This window comes from Pelodiscus sinensis, chromosome 5, assembly GCF_052426305.1.
Source record: "Pelodiscus sinensis isolate ZL-2025 chromosome 5, ASM5242630v1, whole genome shotgun sequence".
Taxonomy (NCBI): domain Eukaryota; kingdom Metazoa; phylum Chordata; order Testudines; family Trionychidae; genus Pelodiscus; species Pelodiscus sinensis.
Window position 1 is genome coordinate 15,738,052 of NC_143056.1, and position 23,960 is coordinate 15,762,011.

The 23,960-nt window shown below is 44.7% G+C and overlaps 2 protein-coding genes across 5 annotated transcripts in view; one reads left to right on the forward strand and one right to left on the reverse strand.

Annotated features, from left to right (window-relative positions):
- Positions 1-354: 354 nt before the first annotated feature.
- ZBTB25 (zinc finger and BTB domain containing 25) lies at positions 355-18,448 on the reverse strand. 3 transcript variants are annotated; one of them, XM_006134080.5, is made up of 3 exons: positions 15,855-18,448; positions 12,961-13,140; positions 355-6,174 (listed from the first exon to the last, which is right to left on the reverse strand). In XM_006134080.5, the coding sequence occupies exons 1-3, from the start codon at positions 15,938-15,940 to the stop codon at positions 5,043-5,045; spliced, it is 1,398 nt and encodes a 465-aa protein (XP_006134142.2). In that variant the 5' UTR covers positions 15,941-18,448; the 3' UTR covers positions 355-5,042. The 3 variants fall into 3 exon arrangements, with proteins under 3 accessions (XP_006134142.2, XP_089634458.1, XP_006134146.2); XM_089778332.1 differs by lacking the exon at positions 15,855-18,448 and adding an exon at positions 14,197-15,841; XM_006134084.5 differs by lacking the exon at positions 12,961-13,140.
- Positions 18,449-18,672: 224 nt separating this feature from the next.
- The window catches only part of ZBTB1 (zinc finger and BTB domain containing 1), a 32,623-nt gene continuing 27,335 nt past the window's right edge, over positions 18,673-23,960 (forward strand). Inside the window, exon 1 of one of the 2 annotated variants that reach the window (XM_075926405.2) lies at positions 18,673-18,872. The gene's annotated coding sequence lies outside the window, so the exon portion shown is untranslated. The remainder of the gene's footprint in view (positions 18,873-23,960) is intronic. The other variant, XM_075926403.2, reaches the window with a different exon arrangement.

The following is a 23,960-nucleotide window of genomic DNA, read 5'->3' on the forward strand; positions in this document are numbered from 1 at the left end:
GGCTTCACTGAAAAGGAGTAATATTTCCTTAACTTTTCACTTCTGGTAAAAGTTGTCAGTGTTCTCAGTTTCATAGATTCATAGACTTTAAGGTCAGAAGGGATCATTATGATCATCTAGTCTGACCCCCTGCACAGTGCAGTCCACAGAATCTCAACCACCCCTCTTAGAATAATCCTCTCACCTATATCAAAGATATTGAAGCATTCAAATACTTTGAGGACCCAACATGCAGAGAGTCCTTCAGTTCATATTACAGACCATTTTTCAGCTCACTAACTAGATCTGTTTTTGTGCTGATCAAATAACTTTAGATATTTATTAATAATGAATGGCATCCAATTGCTCTTATTATATCAAGTGATTTTATTTTTAATTGATAAAATACATGAAATGCATTGCTTTCAGTCCAACTGTAGAGGATACGTTTTAAGACTAAATTCAAACATACATTCCTATGAATATTTTATAATACACTAATAAATATACTAATGCATAGCCACGAGTGGCTGTCGTGACTACTGTCAGTATTTGGAAATGTAACTTTTCACAAGATTTGCAATTATTCTGCAAATTTTATAATTAATGATGTTTTGAGAAGTCGTTCCAGTTAATGCTGTTTAGATATGACAACACTCCTATTTCTTTTTCAGCTTCATTCATTCAGGGTGGACTGATTTTGATCGATGCAATTTTAATCACTTCTTTTAATCACTATAGCTTTCAGAAGTAAAATATTGTTTTGTACTTTTCAGTCTTTTTGCTGAAAAAAAGACTGATTCTCATTGCTTGGTAACCATAACATGTTGATTAGCAACTAAATATAGACTTTACATTCAGTTTGGTGCTTTGCTGCCTCCAGAGTTTGCTGAAGTGCTAAACCAGCTTTTACCAGCTGTAGTCTCTTTTACAGGTGCAGACAGTATTTTCTTCATTTCAGTTTATTTGGCTAATTCAGTTCAGTCACGGTTGCAGAGTTCTCCAATTTGTGGGATGTGTGTCTCTCCCCCCCTCCCCCGGGGGGGCAGAAGGCATGGAGGAATGTATGGGGAGTAGAAGTGGGAAACATGGCTGGAGCCTGGCCCAGCTCCCATGGAGGACAAGGAGAGATGCCACTGCACCACTGCCCACAGATGTCAGTCTCATGCTTATGGATCCAGCTGCTAGCCCCACACCTGGGACTCTGGTAGCCAGCCCACCTCAGGCACTGCTTTGTGTCACAGCAGCTGCCCTACACACAGGGCCACAGCTACTGGCCAAGGATTCACCCCCGCCCTCAACTTTGGCCTCAGCCTTGGTCCCCTGATCCATCTGTGATTCCCCCTCCTCCCAAAGTTGTCACCCCATTCCAGTGGTGGGGACAGGGGTAAGGGTGGGAGTAAGGTAAGAAATATGGGAACCGATGCATTATTATTAGCTGAATAAACAGACGTGAAGAAAATACTCTCTCTCTACCTGCAACAGGGGTTACTGCAATCAAAAGCTGCTTTAGCATTTCAGCAAACTCTGAACACAGATGTTTAGCCAGTGACTTTCACCACATCAGTGGTTTGACTTTCTATGCAAACATGTACTGCTTAACAATTTGATTTAATTTAAACCATTTTAATAATTATAAGTTTACATATTGAGAGGCTGTCAAATCCAAATTTTAAATTTACATTTGTAAAAAAATAATTTTTACACACTGGATGGCTCACAGTGGTACCTAAAAGATTTTCTATAGAAATATTCAAGGGAAACACTTTTGTAAAGTATAAATGTGTATAAAGAAGTTAAATATTTTCAAGCCACAAATGACTGTACCATGAAGGTTAACTGGAGACCATTCTAACAACCCTTCAGAGAATAATATTAAGTGTTAATGCTCACTAGTTTTAAGATACTCACGAGTACAAAACAGTTATTTACTAATTTCATAAAGTAAATTTCTTTTCACATTCAGTACAATAAATCCACTACTACTATACTATATAAATACATCACAGATAACTCATGCACATATGACTTCTGCTCAGTTTCAATGTTCCCATTTAAGTATCTGGGCAAAGTTTTTAAAAATTACACTTAGCACAACTGAAGACCACACTGCATAAGGAAAGCATTTAGCATCTGTGTGTCCTACAGTTTTGTTTTTATGGGCTATTGGTTAAAATAGGGATGTTAGAGTTTATCGGATTAACCAGTTAAGCTTTGCCCCACTCCTGGGGGGGGGGGGGCGGGGGCGGGGGCAGCTTCGCAGCAGCAACTCCTCAGGAGTGGAGCCAGCATCCCCTCATGCTGCTTTGCTGCAGGCTCTGCAGCCTGAAGCTTATTAAAACTTTACACTGCAGAGCCCCCAGTTTGTATAACCGATTTTTAGTGGTTATCCGGTTACCTTATTAAATGACTTTCAACATCCCTCGTTTACAACACGCTAACTAGTTGAGATAAACCCTAGTCAGGAGTCTAGGGTTTAACGTGATCAGCTAACATGTTAGGGCTACAATTTGCCTTGTCTACCGTGGGATTTTAGCACTTAACTGCAGGTTGAACCTCCCTGGTCTGGGACCGGCGAATTTGCCAGACCAGAGGGGATCAATACACCTGGGTCTCTGCATTTCCTCCTGGCTGCCCACTGCTGCCCGGGGCTCTGCTCTCCCAATGGGGGCAGAGGGCTCCTCTACCCTCCTGCAGATCTGTTGTCACCCAGAGCTCTGCTTTTTTTCCCCACAGCTCTGCTGCTGCCTGGGAGGGCTCCATGCTCTGCCCGGTGGCCCCGCTACTGCCACGGACTCTTCCCAGCAGCTTGCGCTCTGCCTGGCGGTCCTGTTACCATCAGGGACACTCCCAGGCTGCAGCAGGGCTGCTGGGAACTCCCATGCGCCTCCTGTCCTAGTCTGGTAATGCTCCTGGTCCCACGGGGTCACCCCAACAATGCCAGACCGGGGTGTTGCTGGACTAGGGAGTGTCAACTTGTAACCAGTTAAAACCAGACCCTTTTTCCTAAGCTGAAGTTACACTCCGCGCGGGGGGGTGGACAAAACAGAAATTGGCTGGGCTGCCCATTCAGGGTCAATTTTTTCCAAGCAAAGGGGGCTTAACCAACAAGAAAGAACAGTGTTAGCATCCCTGTGTCCTCTTAGGAAAGAGCTTCATCTCTAGCGTGCAGAGTCGGGAGATCTAAGAAAAGTCAAGTCCCTGTCCATACAGATCTTGGCTTCTCTACTGAGTATAATGTAAAGAAATCAAATCAAGATGAGTTGAGACCTAAAAATAATTAGCATATGATGCTTTGGTAATTGAAAAATGTTTTGATTTCAGATCTTGTTCTGGGCCTGAGACACTCCCAGTGAAGTCTATTGCCTTCAAGAGAGATTTGGAGTAGGCATTTTGGCAGTAGGTTTTGCTCCCCACTACTAAGGATTCTAGTGATGTAATCGTATGGCAACAGGTAGGAGGGTTTCATTGCTGGTCTTAACGCACATTTCTGGCAAAGTGCCTAATATTTTTTAGCAGTAGAGTAACAGATCCCAGCATCTATTCAGTACACTTTAAAATATTGTGCTTTATATCAGAATTACTCCATTCTTGGACTCAATTATCCACCCCACCATCCCACTAATGGTATGCTTCTTTGGCACTCATCATACCCTGCATTGCAGGAAGTGGTTTGTGATTATCAGATGAAATTATACTACAGAAGAACAAAATATTAACCTGAGGCCAGACTGAATAGGACTGCACATTTGTAATTGACTTGGAAGAATATATTTTTGAGATATTCAGGAAATGGTAACAAAGGCATACAAATTCTATTTAAACAGTATTAAAGATATGGCAGAGCCCAAGAAAATACAACATTCCTTATCCTAAGCAGTTTTAATGTGCATATCCCCATAGAATTTAGGAGCCTATTATTGAACACTGTTCATATGCAGAAATAACTTGTAGCAAGACAATTATCTGTATAGATGGATGATGGGACTTGTTACCTGGATCTCATTTCTTCTTACAAAGGAAGGTTCATTAATGGGACCCTTTGCAGGGCTTCAATAGGATTTGGTTCCACATTTGTGAGGGAACTTACCAAGCAGGGGTGGGTCTGTTGGGCTTGGAAAAGGGAAGAACTCACATTAGTCCTCTTGCAACAAAACTCTAAGTAGCTGCTGCACTCTAAGAATGTATTCAGTCAATGGAACTTCAAACACTTGCTACCCCAGGGCACTGTCCCTATCTCTGTCTCCCAGGATTACTTGGAAAAGAGAACAGCCTGAAATGTTATGTGCTGTAGATTGTTCATTCCCCACATGTTGGCTATGTCTACACTGTGGGTTTTTTGATATCCCAAAAAAACCCCACTTTGTTCAGGGAACACGTTTGCACTTTTGAGGAAGTGCAAACACACTTTCAGAAGCCCCTGTATTCCTCCTTCCATGAGGAAGGGGGCTTCCAAAAGAGGGGTTTTTCCGACATTTGGCCCAGTCTAGACAGGCCAAATGTTGGAAAAGCCTCGTCTGACAAAAGAATCGGAAAAAGCTATGCAAAATGCGGAGCGCTTTTTGTGTAGCTTTTTCCGACAAAAACTTGTAGTCTAGACCTAGCCATTGCCTGCACTTTGGGGTAGTCTCTCTTTCTAGGGAATTGATATTAACCTAATACCTAATTAAGATAAGCAATATATTCTGAACATATTCCATTCACTTTGGTTTCAGAATACTCCAAGGGCACACAATCCTAAAATTCTGCTCAGTATACTAGATGCTTAAACCCCTCACTCACTAACTTCCACAACTTCATATAGGGTAACACACAGTTCAATTAGGTTGTCATTTATGAAGAATGCATGTAAGTTATCTAGACACTGCCAAAAATAGCTTGATCTCTCCAATCAACTTAGATTTTAAGGTTTAAATATACAAGTAAAAGGGCGTACATAGTTGTTACAGTCTCACCTCGCTGCAGAAAGAGCTGGTAGGTAGAAAGAAACATTTAGCAAAATGGAAGGGCACAAACAAATTTAAGCATTAATGGTTTCAGCTCATCAAAGGTGATGTACAAAGCTATTCTACTAGGATGGTATCAACATTTTCTGGAGCACTATCAGACTCTAATGCACACGATGAATCCAAGTGATCTGTAGAGAGCCTGGAACTTTTTACTGTGCAATCAGACCAACTGTCACAATAAGGATGAAACCTGTGGGCTACTGGGTTACCAAACCTCTGGCATCGGTTGTATTTGTATTGTTTCCCTTTGTGTGTGTACATGTGTTCCAGCAACTGGCTCTTTCTGAGAAATTTATGGCCACAGACGCTGCAACTGATTTTTCTCTTTCTTGAAAAAGAAAAGTTGCAGTTTAACTCCATAGGTTCTGCGTCTTTGGAGATTAGTGACAACTGGCCATACTGTAATGGCTCTGTGTTACTATGGCTTGGATGTTCTGACGAATGCTCATTCTCTTTCATTAGGAAGGTACCCAGCCGGTGACTTTCAGTAGCTTCCCCCTTTTCAGTTATAGGCTGCACTTCACCAAGGTCGTTACTTTCCAAGATGGAGGCTGGCACACCAAAGGGAAGTGAGTCTGACACATGAGTGTGCAGGTGTTCCCGCAAATTGACACGGGAATCAAAACGTTCCCCACAGTAATGACATAAGTGCATTTTGAGATTAGTTTTAGAAACATCTGGAGAGGGTGATGTATGACTCTGGGACACCACTGGCTCGGGGTCACACTTCTCCTGCTTTATGGACACAGATGATTTCTGAAGTTCCTCCACTGGCTTGGCAGCCCCAGCTGCTTGGGCCGAAGGATGGGTGATCTGTTGTTCAAGGGTGCCATCATCTAGTCCAATGGCAAGTGAGAGCTGTAACTGTGGGTGGTCACCCTGGTTTGCAGATCTATTGCTGGCATTTATCCGATTTTCTTTTGCACCAAGACCTTCTGTTGTTGCTTTGTGTGCGGTTGAGATCTGAATTCCATACAAGTTTGAAGACTGCACCGTCTCTGGTGAAAATATCTGGTTCATTTTAACTGCAATATGGGAAAGGTAGTCTGCATGGAGAAATCGAATGCCCTCCTCTAGCCGGCTGGGGTTGACTGTCTGCTTTGGACCTTTTCCAGTGTACATAATGTGCAACAAGTAGCTGAATATGTCTGGTTGGATATCTGTAGGCTGAATCTTTATGCATTCACTGTTAAAAACAAAACACAATTAAATATATGTGTTTCACCAAATGATAGTCCTGACCATTATTTAAGCATTCATCTGGCCATGTACTTTGGCTACCTTTCCCGGATTCAGACACATGCACAAAAAGAAGGACATGGCCATAATTTACATGGGCAATTATAGTGACTGCATGCATAACTGCATTAATTGTGCACAATGTGACCAGCTAGCCATGCACTCAGTCATTTGCACATGCAATGAGACTCTACCTGCCCCTGCAGTAATTGTTTGCAAATTATGAGTTCACATATGGTGTGCAGTTCTGAAAATCTAGGCCTTATTTAAGACTTATTTAAATAATACTACATTCAACAATTTCAACAGGGTGGACTGATTTAAATGAAAAATGATTTAAACCACCAATCTTAATCACAATTTAAAATGAGCAAGGAGGAAACCTTGATGTAAATCATCAATTTTAAATGTTTTGCATTTGTACTTTTTAGCTATTTTCCTCATTGCTTGATGACCATTAAAAAGAATACTAGAAGTGGAAGGGACCTGGAGAGGTCCTCAAGTCCAGCCCCTTGCACTTTTGGCAGGACCAAGCACCATCCCTGACAGATGTTTATCTAATCTGCTCTTAAATATCTCCAGTGATGGAGATTCCACAACCTCTGTCATGATCTGAGCTGATGCCCTCAGCAGTGTTAAGACCTGGCCTGGTGTATGACAGTGATATATTCAGCAGGATGCACAGAACCCGGTCAATTGAGTTTTGGATCAGGACCCCACGCTATTCTAAATCTGATTTTGAAATGGAGAGTTTGGTTGGTTGAAGAGGCATTTCTGGACTCAATTACTTAGAACATTCTCTGTATGTCAGTCATGGCACTCCACAGATGTGGAAGGTTTTGTTTACTTTTCACGTATTCATTAGTCTAGTCAAGTGTGCATATATGTATTTACTATGTTTTCTCTCAGACCTCCAGGAAAAAAAAATCACAGCCAGTGTGGCCAGAAGCTGTCCAGCACTGTCTATGATTTGGGGGGGGAGTGATCATGGGGGTTAGCCAGCAGCCTGGGGACAAAGGGGTTAACCTTATCTAAGTCAGGTAGATTCAGCCAATAGGAAGGTAGGTAGGAATTTAAAACTAGGACAAAGGAATGTTCAGTTTCTCCCTCCTTTGTCCTGGGCAGTTTCTCTCCATCTGCTGAGGGGGACAGACAGAATGTCTCCCTCCAAGAATAGACTCTTCACTCTTCTGTAAGTAGGGTAAAGTTTAGATAAATCTGTTAGGTTTTATTGTTTTATGGTTTGGGAAATGGGATCTGATGTCTGTGCATTAAAAATGCTTTTTGCTCTCTTTCGTAACTAAGTTCCTCGCCCCATGGTGGGTTTCTCCTCCATGAGTACGTTACTTAGTTACTTTTCCATCTAGTCATTATGCTTATAACAGAAATATTGTACTGATGATAAAAGTTCTTTCTCTTTTCTTTTCTTAACCTGGCATTGGTTAATTTTTGTGTGTCCTGCTTTGTACTTTAGGGGGTAAGATTTCCCAAGTGATCTCTCCCCTGATTTTCTTATCAATACAGTAATTCCTCATTTAACGCTATAGATATGTTTCAGAAAATGATCGTGTTCTCTCCCCTGATTTTCTTATCAATACAGTAATTCCTCATTTAACGCTATAGATATGTTTCAGAAAATGATCGTGTTAAGTGAAAAAGTGTTATGTAGGGTCAATTTTCCCATTGAAAATAATGGAAAAGGTGGGGGTTGCATTTCAAGCAGTGGTGTCTATTGGGACTGGGACATAATGTTGGGGGGAAAAAGGGGCTGGGTTACAGCGGGGGGGGAGGAGAGAGGGAGGAGGAGTGTTCGGTCTGGGGAAGGGAAGGAGAGGAGAGGAGAGGGGAGGGGGATTGGGTTGGGAATATGCCCCTGTGATGGGTCCAGCGAGGGGGGGGGTCACCGGGGAACGGCGCGGCAAACCCTCCTCCACTTTGCAGGGAGGTGGGGGAAGCCCTGTGGAGCTGCTGGCAATGGGCCGGCTGGGGAAATCGTGTTATTCTGGGGACAGTCGTGTAATTCAAAAAACATTCCCTAAAAAAAAAATCGTGCTAATGTGAAAACGTGTTAAGCGGGCACGTGTTAAATGAGGAATTACTGCACTTGGGTGGTGGCAGCGGAGTTTTTAATCCCCAAAATCTAGGTTAAGATTTTAGGGGGAAGGTTTTACCAAAGCCTGGAACGATAAGGTTTTGGGGTACTTTTGTGGGCCTCCACCTCTGATTTATCATGCCAGAGTGGAGAAGGAGCCTTGACAAACTCCCTAGGCAATTTATTTCAGTGCTTAACAACTCTGATAGGAAGTTTTTTCTAATGTCCAACCTAAACTTCCCTTGCTGCAATTTAAGCCCATTGCTTCTTGTTCTATCACCAGAGGCCAAGGAAAACAATTTTTCTCCCTCCTCTTTGTAATACCCTTTTAGATACAAGAAAACTGCTATCATGTCCCCTCTCAATCTCATCTTAACTAAACAAACCCAATTCTTTCAGTCTTCTGTCATAGGTCATTCTAGACCTTTAATAATTTTTGTTGCTCTTCTCTGGACCTTCTCCAATTTTCTCCACATCGTTCTGAAATGTTGTGCCCAGAACTGCACACACTACTCCCATTGAGGCCTAGTCAATGCAGAGTAGAGCAAAATTACTTCTTGTGTCTTTCTTATAACATTCCTGTTAATGCATCCCAGAATGAAGTTTGATTTTCTTGCAAGTGTCACACCGTTGACTCATATTTAGCTTGTGATCCACTATGACCCCATGATCCCTTTCTGCAATACTCCTTCCTAGACAGTTGCTTCTCATTTTGTATATATGAAACTGATTGTTCCTAAGTGGAGTACTTTTCATTTGTCCTCATTGAATTTCATTCTATTTACCTCAGACCATTTCTCCAGTTTGTCCAGATCATTTTTAATTATAATCCTATCCTCCAAAACACTTGCAAACCCTCTCATGTTAATTTGCAACTGAATATAGCTTTTACTCTAAATGTCTTTTTTTGATAGCCAAGAGGGTACACTATATGGATATACATTTATTTTAAGTAATTACATAAATTAACTTACATTTATTCAGATTCTTGATTGCATTTATTACATTAGAAAATGGTGCATGATGTATTTCTTAACTAGATGATTACTTTCTTAACTGATGTGTCAAATAGCATTTTAAAATTGAAATTAAATAAAACTACCTTAAATGTGCAGGATATAAGAAAAAGTGCATTAAAATTAGTAAAACCTATATTAAAAACTAGCTAATTTATTAAACAAGGGAAATAAATGTCTAGTTCGTGACTTGAGCAGATATCTGGTCACTGTCCTTAAATTTCATAACAAATTGATCTCATGCTTCAACACATTTTTATTCATAGTTTAGAAAATGAAGACAGCTTTCCTGTTCTGCTTAATTTTGAATGAACTAGTCATTGAAACCGAACAAACTGAATAAACTGAAATGAAGAAAATACCCTCACTGCACCTGCAAAAGAGGGAACTGCTTTCAAAGGCTAATTTAAACATTCAGCAAACTCTGGATCCAGGTGATGACAGTGACTTCCATTGGTTCATTGGTGTGACTTCAAAACGTGGCAGAAAAATATGACTGCTTGGTATTATTTTTATTTAATTTGCTTCATTAGATTATAAATTTAAGCATTAAAATATGTTGTCATTTCAAAACTATTTTTAAATAAGTTTTTTTAAAATAGCCCTGTATTTAATTGAAATAAAAAAAACAGCAACATGTCCCAATGTCAATATAATCAAATGATATTGATTATAAAGAACACTCAGCACTAATCTTACTTCCAGCCAACAAATCACTTAAAACATTTTAATCTAAGAGACTTCAACAGAGACCTCACAGAGACTAAAATCACAGACAACTCCTCCATGTCAGAGGCAGGAGGAGAATTCAGAAGGTATCCCTAGTAATTACAAAAAACTGACACCTTCACAACCACTTTGTACCCAACTGAGAAGCAGCATCTGTATGTCACCAGGAGGCACTGGTACACTGTGTTCTATGACACCTGAAATGAATTGATAGTCTGTTCACTTTAAGTGCCTACAGCACAACATGGCACTAACCATCACCCTGGCTAGTAAAGACAACAATAAAGATGTGAACTGAATGAGTTTGGAAACTGAACTACACTGGTCTCCCCAGAGCCATTTGGGGGGAAGCTTGTCTAGATGTCAGATGGGCATGCTCTAAGGATGTTAAGAAGTGGGTAATTGACTAATCGTGTAGTCAATACAATCTGTATCAAATACACAATTAGTTGATAAGGGGAGGTGTGAGCACCCGGCACCTATTGCATTTAAACTGAAGAGCTGAAGCAGGTGTAGCTCCCAGACCCGGCACAAGCCAAGTCCCAGACTGCTGCACCTCTGCATTTTAAATGTTTTAGGAGCCACCCAGCTCTTACTCCATTTAAAATGCAAAGCCACAGCAGGGGTAGATCCAGGACCTGGCGCAAGCCGGTAGTGAGTGGTCCCAGCTTGCTCCGGGTCATAGACTGCTGCATCTCTGTCTCCTCTGCTCCCCCACATCGTGGAAACAGTGCTGGGGGGGAACCGGCTTTTAAGCAGATTTCTCTCCCTCCCCCCCTCCAACACCAGCTCCTGCTCCCCCCTCTTGCTGGTGGGGGGATAAGTGAGTACTTGAGTAGTGACTCGACTATCCGATAAGCCTAGGCTTATCAGGTAGTCGACTACTTGATGAGTTGCTTACATCCCTAGCATGCTCTATGGATAAATACAATGTTAATTCCCAGGCCTTATAGGTACACAAACTCTAAACTCACATTTTATTTTGAAAACCTCAGCGTTGGCTCAAAAGGTAAGTATTTCTACATACACACATCTTCAGTAAACCATTCCAGGCATTTGCCATTTAAGAACACTGTGATATCTCTAACTTTTTGTTTTTCTGTTCACCCCAAATTAAATGCGGAGCAATGCCAGATGTTGGACCTGAACTTTGGCTGATGAAGCAAGTTAAGACCATAATGACTAAAGGTAAGATTTTGTCACGGATATTTTTAGTAAAAGTCAGGGACAGGTCACAGTCAATAAAGAAAAATTCATGGAAGCCCATGACCTGTCCCTGACTTTTATTAAAAATATTCATACCAAAATAGGCCCCATCACCCATGGGAGTTCAGAGCTCTAGGGTTCTCCTCCCTCTCTGGCTCAGGGCTGCAAGCAGAGCTGGTCTTAGGGCTGGGTAAACAGGGCGGCTGCCCAGGGCCACCATTTTCAAGAGGCCACTGCCGGAAGCCTGCTCGGGACACCTGGCAATTAAAGGGGCCATGACCGCATTTCAGCCTCCTTCCCCCCCCCCCCCCCGGGGGGCTGACAATTGGTTAGGACCAGCCCTGGATGCAGGGGCCTGCCAGGAGTTGAGGAGTTCCCCACTGCTGGCAGCTGGTGGGAGCTCCAGGGTCTTCCTGGCCACTTACGGCAGCTAAGAACTGCAAAATACCTCTTCCATCCATAGTGGCTCTGAGCTTGGGGGCCCCTGCTGCCTCAGGTGGTGGGGTATTCTGCCACTCCCAGCCACCTGCAAGCTGAAGTAAGGGGGGTCTTTGGAAGTCTCAGATTTCATGACTTCTGCATCCTCCATGACAAAATTGTAGCCTTAATAATGACTTTCTGACACCATGGAAATGAACTAGTTTTAGAGAGTTACATTCCCTTAATTTTTTTTATGTGACCAATCCCAAGCCATCTAGTCCAGGCACGTCAAACAGGCCCAGTTGAAATTTTTTGTGGCCCGCCACTACATTTCTGTAAAAGAATAAATTGGCCCGCTGGCTGCTAGGAGCACGTGGTCGAGTGCAGATCACAGCCGGCCACTCTGCAGTGCTGTGCACAGAGCGGCCCGGTCGCTCCTGAGCAATCAGTGCTGTGCCATGCGCAGTGACTGCTCACGGCCAGCTGGGCCGCTCTGCACTCCAGCACGTATTCACAGCCGGCCAGGCCACTCTGCGCTGGGCGCTCCAGTATGTACGCAGAGGCATCTAGCACCTGCTCACAGCTGGCCGCTGTGCTCACATGGCCCCAGCGCCTGAGGAAGAAATGTGCAGTGGCGGCAGTGGCCTGGGGATGGGGGAGGCATTATGTTGGGAAGGGCCTGGCTCTAGGGGAGAAGAGGGGGATATTTTGTTTGTTTGTTTATTTATTCCCAAATAAAATCACAAATTGTATATTACATCTTATATCAAATGTCAATTTTTTGCAATTGCATGAATATTATATGTTTATGCAAAATCTCAAACTTACAAAGTATCTGAAATTTTCACAGAAGCCTTTTCTATTTGATTAACCACGGTCTCTACCTGTTTTTATTTCAGCAAAAAAAGTTATGTATCATATAAAAAATTAAAAAGTACCTTAAATGTATATTTAAATTAAATTATTTTATACGGGAAAATAACAATTTTACACATCAAATTACTGTATTATATTAAAACAAGAACTGAAAAATTATAAAATATACCTAAAACATAATCTATAATAATAAATAATTATGACTTGCTGATAGAAGTACATTTTCTTTGGTGGCCCTGAAAGCTATCAGTTTTCGTTTGCGTGGCTCTGAGTAGGCTTCGAGTTTGACATGCCTGATGTAATCCCTAGCTAATGTTCCTTCAGAATGTAATTCCTTTTGAAGAACAAAATGTAAGATGATAACGCAAATGCAGAAAAAGATGTATGTTCTCACCTTGTCTGGTGAATAAATATCATCTTAAAGTAGTTTGAAAAAGCAGCGAGCACTGCTCTGTGGGCCTTGAAGTAAACATCTCCTATTGCAACAGTACAGTCGCACAGAAAACCAAACTCTCGCTGCATGTTTAGCTGCTGCAGGAGGACTAGACTGTGGCTAGCTGTATCCATGGTGTTTCTAAAAGCAAATGAGGACAAAATGTGAGTGCTTGCTGAAGAGAGGGTAATTTTAGTATCAAAATGCCAGTTTATTTTACAAAGAAATTTATAAATGTGCATAACATGGAGGTCAGACAAAAGCTAACACGGTTCTCTGACAATCCAGGATGTTAACATCATCCTGGCTGTAGGGCATCACAGTTTAGTAACTTACAGATACCATTAGGAATACCCCAACACAATCTACTAAAAATTGAAAAAATGAATCTCTTCTTTCCTTTGTACTGGGTAGCAATTCCAGATTTTGTTTGTTTGTTATTTGTTGGGTTTTTTAGGTTAAAAAGAACACACTTCAACTAAACAGTCTCAAGTTACCAAACCTTAATGTCAAATGGATTCTGCTTTTGCTCTTACCTGACTTCCAACCATTCCCCCAGATCAGCCATTCCCCCAGAACTCAAACTTCGAGGCTGTGTCTACACTGGCGCGATCTTGCGCAAAATCAGTCCCCATCTGCGGTGGGGGTAAGGGGCAGACACTCCATTCCTCCCTGCCTGTGTTTGTTTGATTAAATGGGATGTTACATCCCTAGTGTAATGCTGCATTTCCTGCAGATCCAAAACTCTCACTAAGATTATATCTACACTACATTGTAAGCCTGTGCTCAGGATCAGGTTCAAGCACAAACTCTCCTGCCCACAAACAGATCTGTTTTGACTCCTGGCCAACAAGCCCTCATTACCCAGGTCCTAAGAGCTGGCTGGGGGGCAGGGTCCAAGCCAAAGTCCTGCTGTGAGTTGGGCCTGAACTTATCATTTTTCAATGTGGACACAGCTCCAGGCCAGGTCCCCAGACCTGTGTGCTGAGAGTCTGACAAACAGTATTCTACAATCCCATAGGTCAGTGTTTCTTGCCATTCTATCCCAAAATGAACCAATCAACTCCCAGGACCCAGAAGCAATCCCATCCCTTCATGAACAGCTGCTCAGTGTTTCATTCTGAACTGAACAGAGTTGACTGTCCCCTGCCTTAGATACGACCAGTCAGAAGAAGTCATTTCCAAGCACAAAGCTACCTGGTCATGGCACAAGCGATTTCATCAATGGACCCAACCACATCAGAGGCTCGTTTAATGCACATCCACTAATGTAAGCTATGATCAAATGCCAGCAATGCCCCTCTGCCATGTATATTGGCCAAACTGGACAGTCTCTAAGGGAAAGAATTAATGGACACAAATCAGATAGCCGAAAAGGCAACACGCAAAAAGGAAAACATTTTAATCTGCCTGGGCACTCATTAATGGATTTCAAAGTCACTGTGTTGTTTCAGGCCAATTCCACAAGCCAAATACACAGGGAAGCCTTGGGACTTAACTTCATTTACACATTTGGGATCCATCACAAAGGTATGAATGAAGACATCACCTGGCTAGCACACTACCTTCCACATCCTAATGACTTTAAAAAACAGACAATGGGTGCTTAGTGAAGGTACAAATTGTTCTTAACAGCTTCATGTAACGTGAACACTAGTTCACTTTTTTTCTCCCCTCCACATCCCCTTTTTATTTTGGAACTGGTCTTTTAATACTCTATTCATCCCGGGCTCCACGCGGTGCTGCCGCTTTGAAACACCACGTGCAGTCTGACACCTGGCTCCTTCCCGGCGTTTCAAAGCGGCAATGCTGCACGGAACCTGGGGTGAACAGGGGACTTCCCTGCTGATCCTGGGCTCCACACAGGGCTGCCACTTTGAAAAGCCAGGTGCAGCGTGGGGATACCCCAGCTGGCCCCCTGGCTGCATGTGGTGTTGCAAAGCATTTAGCGCCAGGGGTCTGGCCCCAGGCTTCAAGCAGTGCTGTCGCTTTGAAGTACTTCGTCCTCTCCCTCCCACTTATTGCCTCTTTCTGATAGAGGAGTCACAAAGTTATTACATGGGGGGTTGTGAACAGTCAACCTCCACCCCAAATTCTGCATTGCCTTCACCCTTAATAATGGGGTTCAATATTAAAACAAGTGTTTTCAATTTATAAGGGGGTCACACTTAGAGGTTTGCTGTATGAAAGGGGGTCACCAGTACAAATGTTTGAGAACTGCTGACCTAGCACCCTAAGGCTCTGGTCCATGCCTAGGAATTCTCTCTCTCACCCCATGCAAATGAATCATGATGATGATGATGATGCACTGCAAGATCTAGTCTCTCTCTGCCTCATTTTCCACGTGGCTGCATTGCACATCCAAGCAGCTGCAGGCACAATCACACACAGTCAGTTGCGGTGCAATTTCGGACCACACAAAAGAGTAATTCCTCTAGTTTCTCTATAAAGGGGCGTTGCTGCTGCCCACGAGCTGTTCATGGTGGACCATATTCCCGCCCCCCGCATTACCTACTCACGCACGAGCTATTGTATTGCCAAGCCCCAGCGTTAAGCTCAGCGGCATCTGGCAGGAATGCGGGCAGCCCCAGCGGCGCCAAGCAGCCCCTGGGATGCACGAGACAGGCGGGAGCCCGCCTCCAGGAATGCTGCTGCAGCTGCACCCGACCTAGCCAGGAGCAGCGGGCGGGAGGTGGCTCCGGGGACGCTGCGGAGCAGCCCATGTCCGGGAGATGCAGCCCGAGTTGCAAGGAGGAGCCAGGCGGGAGGCAGCCACAGCTCGGCGTTGCTGCTGAGCAGCGAGGCCGGGCCCCGGGGAGGCGCTGCAGGGACGGCGGGCAGCGCTCGCGGCTTACCGGGGGGAGACTCCAGCCTGCGCCGTACTTGGCCCGCGGAGGTGGCCCTGGCTCGCGCATGCACCGGCCCCTGGCGCGTCTCTCATTTCGGCTATGCCGGGTGAATCCCTGCCCCGGAGCGGAGGCTGCTGCGGCGGCGGCAGCGTCCCCGTGCGGCTGGAAGGGCCCCTCTGCAGCCCCCCAACAGGGGCGGCTGGGCTGTGCTTTGCGCGCGCGCTTCCTGCAAGGCCCCTGGCGCACAGCGATCAGGGGGTGGTTCCCCTTGCCCCCAAGCATTCGGAAGCGGTGGGGGCTTCCTGGGCAGCTGGCCATGTTGGGGGGAGGGGACAATGCAGCGGTCAGGCATGAGCAGCACCAAGAGGGAGCCAAACCTTCTGAGACCTAAAGGTAATAACAGGCCCTGCCTCTCTCGGCCGGAGCTGCACGCCTGCTCCTGCTGCATAGGTACTCGGCTAGTTACCTCATTCCTGCTCTCAAACATATCCTTGTAACCTGCTGGTCTTTGTAAGGAGTAAAAAAAACCCCTGTTTTTAAAGGGACATGAGTTTGAAAGCGTCACATGCTAGATTAAAGGGTAAAAGTACCCATACTTTTTACAGGATTCTAAAGTAACTTGTATCAATTCAGAAAGGGATTTGGGGTGTCATGGTAGACAAATCAATTACCATCTTTGCTCAGTGTGTGGTTGCAATTAAAAACAAAATGTTAGGTTCAATAATGAATGGGATGGTGAAAAATATTACTTTGTACAAGTCAGTGGTGCAGTTTCATCTGGAATATCATGTCCAGTAGTTATCATCCCAAGTGAAACACAAGAGTGCAGAACTAGAGTAGGGCTGCAAGAATGACCAAGGACCTGGAAAAACCATCGGGTGAAAAAAGATGAAAAAGTTTAGAATCCTTCTTGGAGATGAATAAAAGGGGATGTGATAACAGAACATAACACCTTAACTAGAGAAAGGTAGATCAGGAACTTTTCCCTGTCTCCTAACACAAGAACAAGGGAGGAATTAAATTATAAGGTAGGAAATTCAAAACCAATAAAAGGAAATAGTTTTTCACACAATTCTTAATTAAACTGTAGAACTCGTTGCCAAAGGAAATTATTGAGGCCCAAAACTTAACATTCAAAAAGGGATGGAACATGTATGAGGATAGCAAAGTAGAAGAGATATAAACCTCATGCTTTCAGGCCTTGAACTCAAGGTGAGACCTAGTGCAGGGACAGGCTAACTCCCTGTGCCCACACCAGGGTAGATGGACAAGCCTGTTCCAGCATGGTAATTCTTATGTTGATAGGCAACCTAGGCTAGTGAGTGGGCCCCCATAAATGGCTCTTTCATCGAAGTGGGCCACAAGATTGTCATAATCAAGAAGGTCTCCCATGATAGTTTTGCAAAGTGCTTGCGTACCTAGAATGTATAGGGTGTGCCAACTGAACCATAGCAGCACTTTGATTGGCTGCAGAGAGCACATGGCTCTCATATTCAACCTTGTGTGCAAACAGCATGCACTTAACTCAGCAGTTCCTGGCAACCCTGCACATGGGCAACAGTAAACAAAATGTCTCCGGGGCCACGCATAAAACCCTGATGGGCCACAGGTTGCCCACCACTTACATATGACGAGCATAGGTGACAAAATGGTGCTCCTCCAGTACAGGAGGTGAGGGGTAGGGTGGGAATGAGCCTCAAGTGTAAGGCTGTGTCTACATTGGCGCGATCTTGCGCCAAAGCGGCCGCTTTTGCGCAAAACCATGCTGCTTGTCTACACTGGTGGGGAGTTTTTGCGCAAGAACACTGATGTTCTAATGTGTGAAATCAGTGCTTCTTGCGCAAGAACTATGATGCTCCTGCTCCGGAATAAGCCCTTTTGCACAACTGTTCTTGCGCAAGAGGCCAGTGTAGACGTGCAACATGAATTTCTTGCGCAAGAGAGCGTCTATACTGGCACAGATGCTCTTGCGCAAAAGCACATCTCTTGCACAAAGGCACATGCCAATGTAGACGCTCTCTTGCGCAAATACTTTAACACGAGAACTCTTGAGTTAAAGAGTATTTGTGGCAAGATCATGCCAACATAGATGTAGCCTAAGGGTGGGGAAAGAGTAAGGGAGTTGGTTGATGAGAGGCCAGAACAGGATAGAATGGAGTGAGCCTCCTGCAGGAGAATTGGGGGGGGGGAGGACCTCCTGTGTAAGGATGAAAAAAGCCTCCAATATTGCAGAGAAGATGGGAAGATAGGAAGACTGATCATCCGGTATATGAGTTTGTGGATGGAGGGGGGGAGCCTCTAGAGGGGGTGGGATTTGTGGGAAGGAGAGCATCCAGCACAGAAGGGTTGGGGTAAGATTTGGAAGTGTAGATGAGCATAGCAGTGGGATGGGGGGCAGCGGGGGAGGAAGCAAGAGCCTCCAGTGTTGGAGCGAACACCAGCATCCATCACAGATAAAATAGTGTGGGATTTGGGAAGAAATATGGGGAGCTGACTCTCCAATACAGGCAGGATAAGGTGAGATCTTCGAGGAGCTGGGGAGTGACCATACTGTGCAGGAAGGACATTGAAGGGATCTGGGAAGGGACTAGGGTGAAGCCCCACTTCAGGCAGCTCAAGGTGGGGTTTGGGAAAGGTCTGGGATGGCTCTCCCTGCAGGCAGGCCAGGGTGGGGTCTGGGAAGGGGCTGATGTGACTCTCCCGTGCAGGCAGGCCAGGGTGGGGACTGAGAAGGGGCGGCATTTGGGAAGCCTGGGGACGCGCGCAGGGAGTCGCCCGCCATGCATTGGCCGCGGTTGCTGCAGCAGCAGCAGGGCCGGGACCGCTGGCCGCCGGGGGGAGGGGTCCGGCTCCGTGCGGTCGCGGAGGAGCCGAGCGGCGGCAGCAGCAGCAGGCGCGGCGGGGCGGAAGTCCTTTGTTGCAGCAGCAGCAGCAGCCGAGGGAGCAGCAGGGGCGGCTCCGTCCTTCTCGGCCGCCGCTCCGGCTCCGCGCGCAGCCCCCGGGACCCTGCTGGCCGCGTGGCGGGTGAGTGGGGGTGCGGGGCCCGCCGGACGTGGCGGGAAGCCAGCCCTGCGCGGGGCCGGTCCCGGGGGCGCGGCGGGAGCAGCCCCAGCCCGGGGCGCGGCGCTGCTGCGCGAGCCGGGGAGGCGGCGCGGCGGGGGAGCCGCGGCGGGGGGCCGCGCAGGGCTGGGGCGCGGGGGGCCCGGGCTCGGGCAGGCGTGCGGAGGATCCGGCGTGCGCGCAGCGGCTGGCGCCCGCTTGCAACAACCAGCAGCTCCTCCATCGGCGGGAGGTGGGAAGTGACGGGGGCTGCGGCCCCCGCAGGAGCGCGGGAGTCGGGGGCTGGGAGGTGGGACTAGCGCTGCCAGGGGCTTTCCCGCGGCCCCCACCCTCAGCCGCCGTGGGGATCTCCCTGCCTGCAGCCCTGAGCGCCATGTGGCCCGGAGCCTGCCCCTGTGCGGGACTCCAGCCGCTCTGGGGGGAGGAAAATACACTCAGCAAGACGCCACCCGAAGCACCCACCCCCCTCCCTGCCCCGAGGCTTCGGTGAGGGCCGCCAGCGGAGAATGTACCCGGGGCCACTTTTAGATCAGTAGCGTTACTACTTAATAACCAGAGCTGCTGTGCCCTGACCACTAGGGAGGCCTTTTGGACACGCTGCCATGCCTGGAGAGGTGGGCCTGCCCATCGAGGTGTTGAAGTCTGTATGCCCTGCGAACAGGGGGCTCGGCTACTTAACTCGCTCTGTGAAAGAGTTGATTCATAAGCGTCATCCGTCACAGACCGAGCCTCGGGGGTTTTATGATGTGTCCTAGCTATTTTCTTGGATGAAAGTGGAAAAAAAAAAGTCTCTGGCTGGCAAAGGTGAATGTTGAGGCCGCGATAATAAATACTGATTTACCATTCCTTGCCTGCTACATTTGCTGTTGCTGATGGGATCCCAGCTAATGGTCCTTCAAATTTTCCCTTCTGTGTGTTTTTTTTCCATCCATGTGCGGAATAAATTTTGCTATGTGGACTGAGCCCTGTGAGAGTGTGCACCCTAAACTTAGATGTGGAGACTCTGCTAATCAGGTGGTCAGCATTGGGAACTCTGCTGAGCAGCTGCACAAGAGCAACAGTTTGTAGAGATCATTGATCCTTATCTATCCACAGTTCCATGGGTCATAGAATGCTACAGGTGCAGCATTATCCAGAGATGGACAAAATGCAAGATGCATCAGCTGGATGGTACTTCCAGTTAAAAGCTGTGGGTTTTTTTTTTCCAATTAAGTAGTTTTCTATAAAATGGAGTCAACATTTTAAAAACCAGATGGTTGTTACAGTCCTTTCAAGTTAGTGGTTGATGTCTTCATTAAGAGAGAAATCAGATGTTATCCAATCATATTGGGGGCACATCAGAATACGGGCTAGCACTGCAAAACAAGAGGCTGCTAAGAAATGTAATTCAGGAAAGGATTCTGTGTTGTTTAAATTTAGGTTTTAAGTCATGTTAAACATGGCGATCATTTAAAATCTTGTTTTAAAGAGCAAACCTGTGTCCCCCAGGTACTCTCAGCAATAATGTATTATTGGAATGGTGAAATTTTAATGCAAACCTTAAGCTCCCTGCACACAGCAAATTACAGTGCTGTGAAGTGCCAGTGTATACCAAGCTACATTGCTGGGAGCTTTGTTCCCAGTATAATTAGCTACTCCCTTTGCGGAGGTGGTTTATCTAGAGTACTGGGAGAGCTCTCTCCCAGCACTCCTACCACAGCCACAGTGCGGTGTTAAAGCACTGCTGTGGCTGCACTTTAAAAGTTTTCAGTGTAGACAAAACCCAAGCAGAACTGGAATCTAAAGGGAGTGCTCTACCTTGCCAACTCTAATATTTGGGCTTCATTCTTTGAGCTGGAAATAGATAAGATGACTCTGGAGGCAACATGAAAAGGAGGGAATAGTGTGTCACTCAAAAGTAAGCCAACCAGTTGCTCAGGGAGCAGAATTTAAAGACTAAACAGAGCCTTTTCCTTCTCTTTGTGGCAGAAAGGTGACAGAGACTTGAGGAAAGGGGGATTAAAATGGTTTTAAAAGCACCAAGTTTTTCAGCTCTGTTCATATTCACTGACACATGCATGGACTCCCTCCTTTACTGACATGTAGGCATCAATAAATAGCATACAGGGGATGCTATTTAAAATTTGCACATTTACTACCAACATTAGTTCAGTTCACTACAGTATTCCCTTGTACTACAATACTGTATGGCTGCGTCTAGACTGGCATGATTTCGCGCAAATACTTTTCATGGAAAAGTTTTTCCATTAAAAGTATTTGCGCAAGAGACTGTCTACACTGGCACGGATGCTTTTGCGTAAAAGACATCGTTTGCGCAAAAGCATCTGTGCCAGTGTAGACGCTTTCTTGCGCAAGAAAGCTCCAATGCCATTTTAGCCATTGGGCTTTCTTGCGCAAGAAATTAACTTGCCTGTCTACACTGGCCCTCTTGTGCAAGAAGGCTTATCCCTGAGCAGGAGCGTCAAAGTATTTGCACAAGAACCACTGATTTTGTACAGTACAAGGTCAGTGTTCTTGTGCAAATACTCGCGGCCAGTGTAGATAGGCAGCAAGATCTTGCCAGTCTAGACGCAGCCTACATGAACAGGTGTGACTACCTTCCCTTTCCTGGTTATTCATTGTGACCAGTCTGCAGTTATGTTCAGTAAAAAAAAAAATCATTTAAAATATAATAATCCTAATTATTAAGTTTTTATTAAATAAGATAAAACCTTCATATATAAAAGGACAGGTGAAAATGTTTTTCTTTTTTTATCATGGATTATTGGTCATTAGTACATCTATATCCATGACTACAAAGTTAAAATATGTAGAAATATGTACAATATAAATATAATAGGATACTTGGATGGAATGCCGGGATTACTATTTGTCACTGAACAGAGCCATCATGTCGATAGTGGCATACAACATGAGTTTACATAAGTTTTCCTTAATATTCTTTCCTCACTCAATTCCAAGGAGCCTTAATAATTCATCATTACCTTGGCTCCATTTCCCTCAAGCACCAATTACAAGGCCAAAAAAGTGGACATTTCTACTCTGTTAGTTCTTTAATATTCTTCTCCAAATCGAAGTAATAAGTCACCTTTTCCCTGTGGGCCTTCTCCATACCATCAGAATTGTCTTCCCATGAAACCGTAACATCCACCACCACTGCAGTCTCCTCTCTAACAAAAACAATGTTGGGACCTTTCTTTCTCTGTTCATTATGAACTGCAGGTTGTCTGTGTCTGGTATTTTGACTTAATCCTGATTTTGTATGGAAAACTAACCCACAGATCAAACAGACATGGCCAATTTGGGAGTGACTCACACTTGAGGTAGTGGCAAGCTATGTTACTGAATTGAGAAAATTTACCACACTTTTTACAAACCACCTTTATAGTTTTACTTTTGTGGACCATGTTTATATGCTTTGCCCACTTTCCAAATGAAGCTAAAATCTGTGGCCAAATGGAACAATTAAAACATTCAACAGGATATTCCAATTAGAAAAACCCATCTTTCTATGAACCACTATTTGTAAAATTAACCCTATTATTAAAAACAGTAGATAAATTAGTGTTAAAATGTCCCCTTTCACTAAACTATGGGTCCTCCAAGGTGTCTAAATACTTAAAATTTGGATTAAAATAATCTATTCTTAAATTATCAAAAGTGCTATTGGTAAAAATCAAACGTAAAAATGAAGAATTGTTCATTTGGTCCTCACCTAACACTTGACATTCCTGAACTCATTTATTTGGTCTAATAGGGAGGTCATCCATTTTAGTCTTGTGAGGTATCCACTCATTTAAAAACATTTTATTCATAGGTCCAGTGACCCAGATTAAGTCCTTAATATATTTACATTGTCAGCAGAGGCAGCAAAACCAATAGCAGGGGCATTGTTTAACCAGTCCAGTGCCAGTACAGTATGAAGATAAAAATTCTTTTCCTCCATAATTAAAAAGATGTAACCCTTCTCAGCGGGAAGCTATCCCTTTATCTGTACCTGGAGGAGGCAACCTTGATAAGGGTAGTTTTCCCCCTGGCAAGAGGAACAGAAATTTCTCAGGACAGTTCACCTCATCATCCCTATAAGGAGGGAGTGCCCTCTGCATTCTGCCTGACAATCCAACTCAGTTACCGACTCTCACCATGAGGAGGTGACGGTAGGACTTGCCATCTAGAGAGTTTCCTCAGTGCGAGCTTAATGTTGAGCCCTAACAGGAGCATGTCCAATTCTGGGCATCATGTTTCAGGAAAGATGTGGACAAACTGGAGAAGGTCCAGAGAAGAGCAACAAGAATGATTAGAGGTCTAGAAAACATGACCTATGAATGAAGACTGAAAGAACTGGGCTTGTTTAGTTTGGAAAGGAGAAGACTGAGGGGGACATGATAGCGGTTTTCAAGTATCTAAAAGGGTGTCACATGGAGGAGGGAGAAAAATTGTTCATCTTGGTCCCTGAGGATAGAACATGAAGCAATGGGCTTAAACTGCAGTAAGGGAGGTTTAGGCTAGACATTAGGAGAAACTTCCTAACTGTCAGGGTGGTTAAACACAGAATAAATTGCTCAGGGAGGTTGTGGAATCTCCATCTCTGGAGATATTTAAGAGCAGGTTAGACAGACATCTGTCAGGGATGGTCTAGACAGTTTTGGATCCTGCCATGAGGGCAGGGGACTGGACTCAATGACCTCTTGAGGTCCCTTCCAGTTCTAGTGTTCTATGATTCTATGAAAGAGGGCTCAGATCTATTGCCCCATATGTTAGGGTTCACACTCCTCTACCTCACTGATTACCCAATTCACCATGAGCCCTTGGGTATAAAAACCATCCAGGCTCGACAGATGATCAGAGTCCAGAGATGCATAAATGGAATTCAAAGAGTTGTACTACAGTATTGTATAATATGTATTACAATAGTAATATCCAAAACTTCCTAGTGCTTGAAACCATGTTATGGCCTTCGTGTCTATTACTTAACATCAAACATTCCTGTGGTAAAAGGATCTTATCCAGTATTCCTATGGCAGGGCTTGAAATATTCACACACAAATAGTG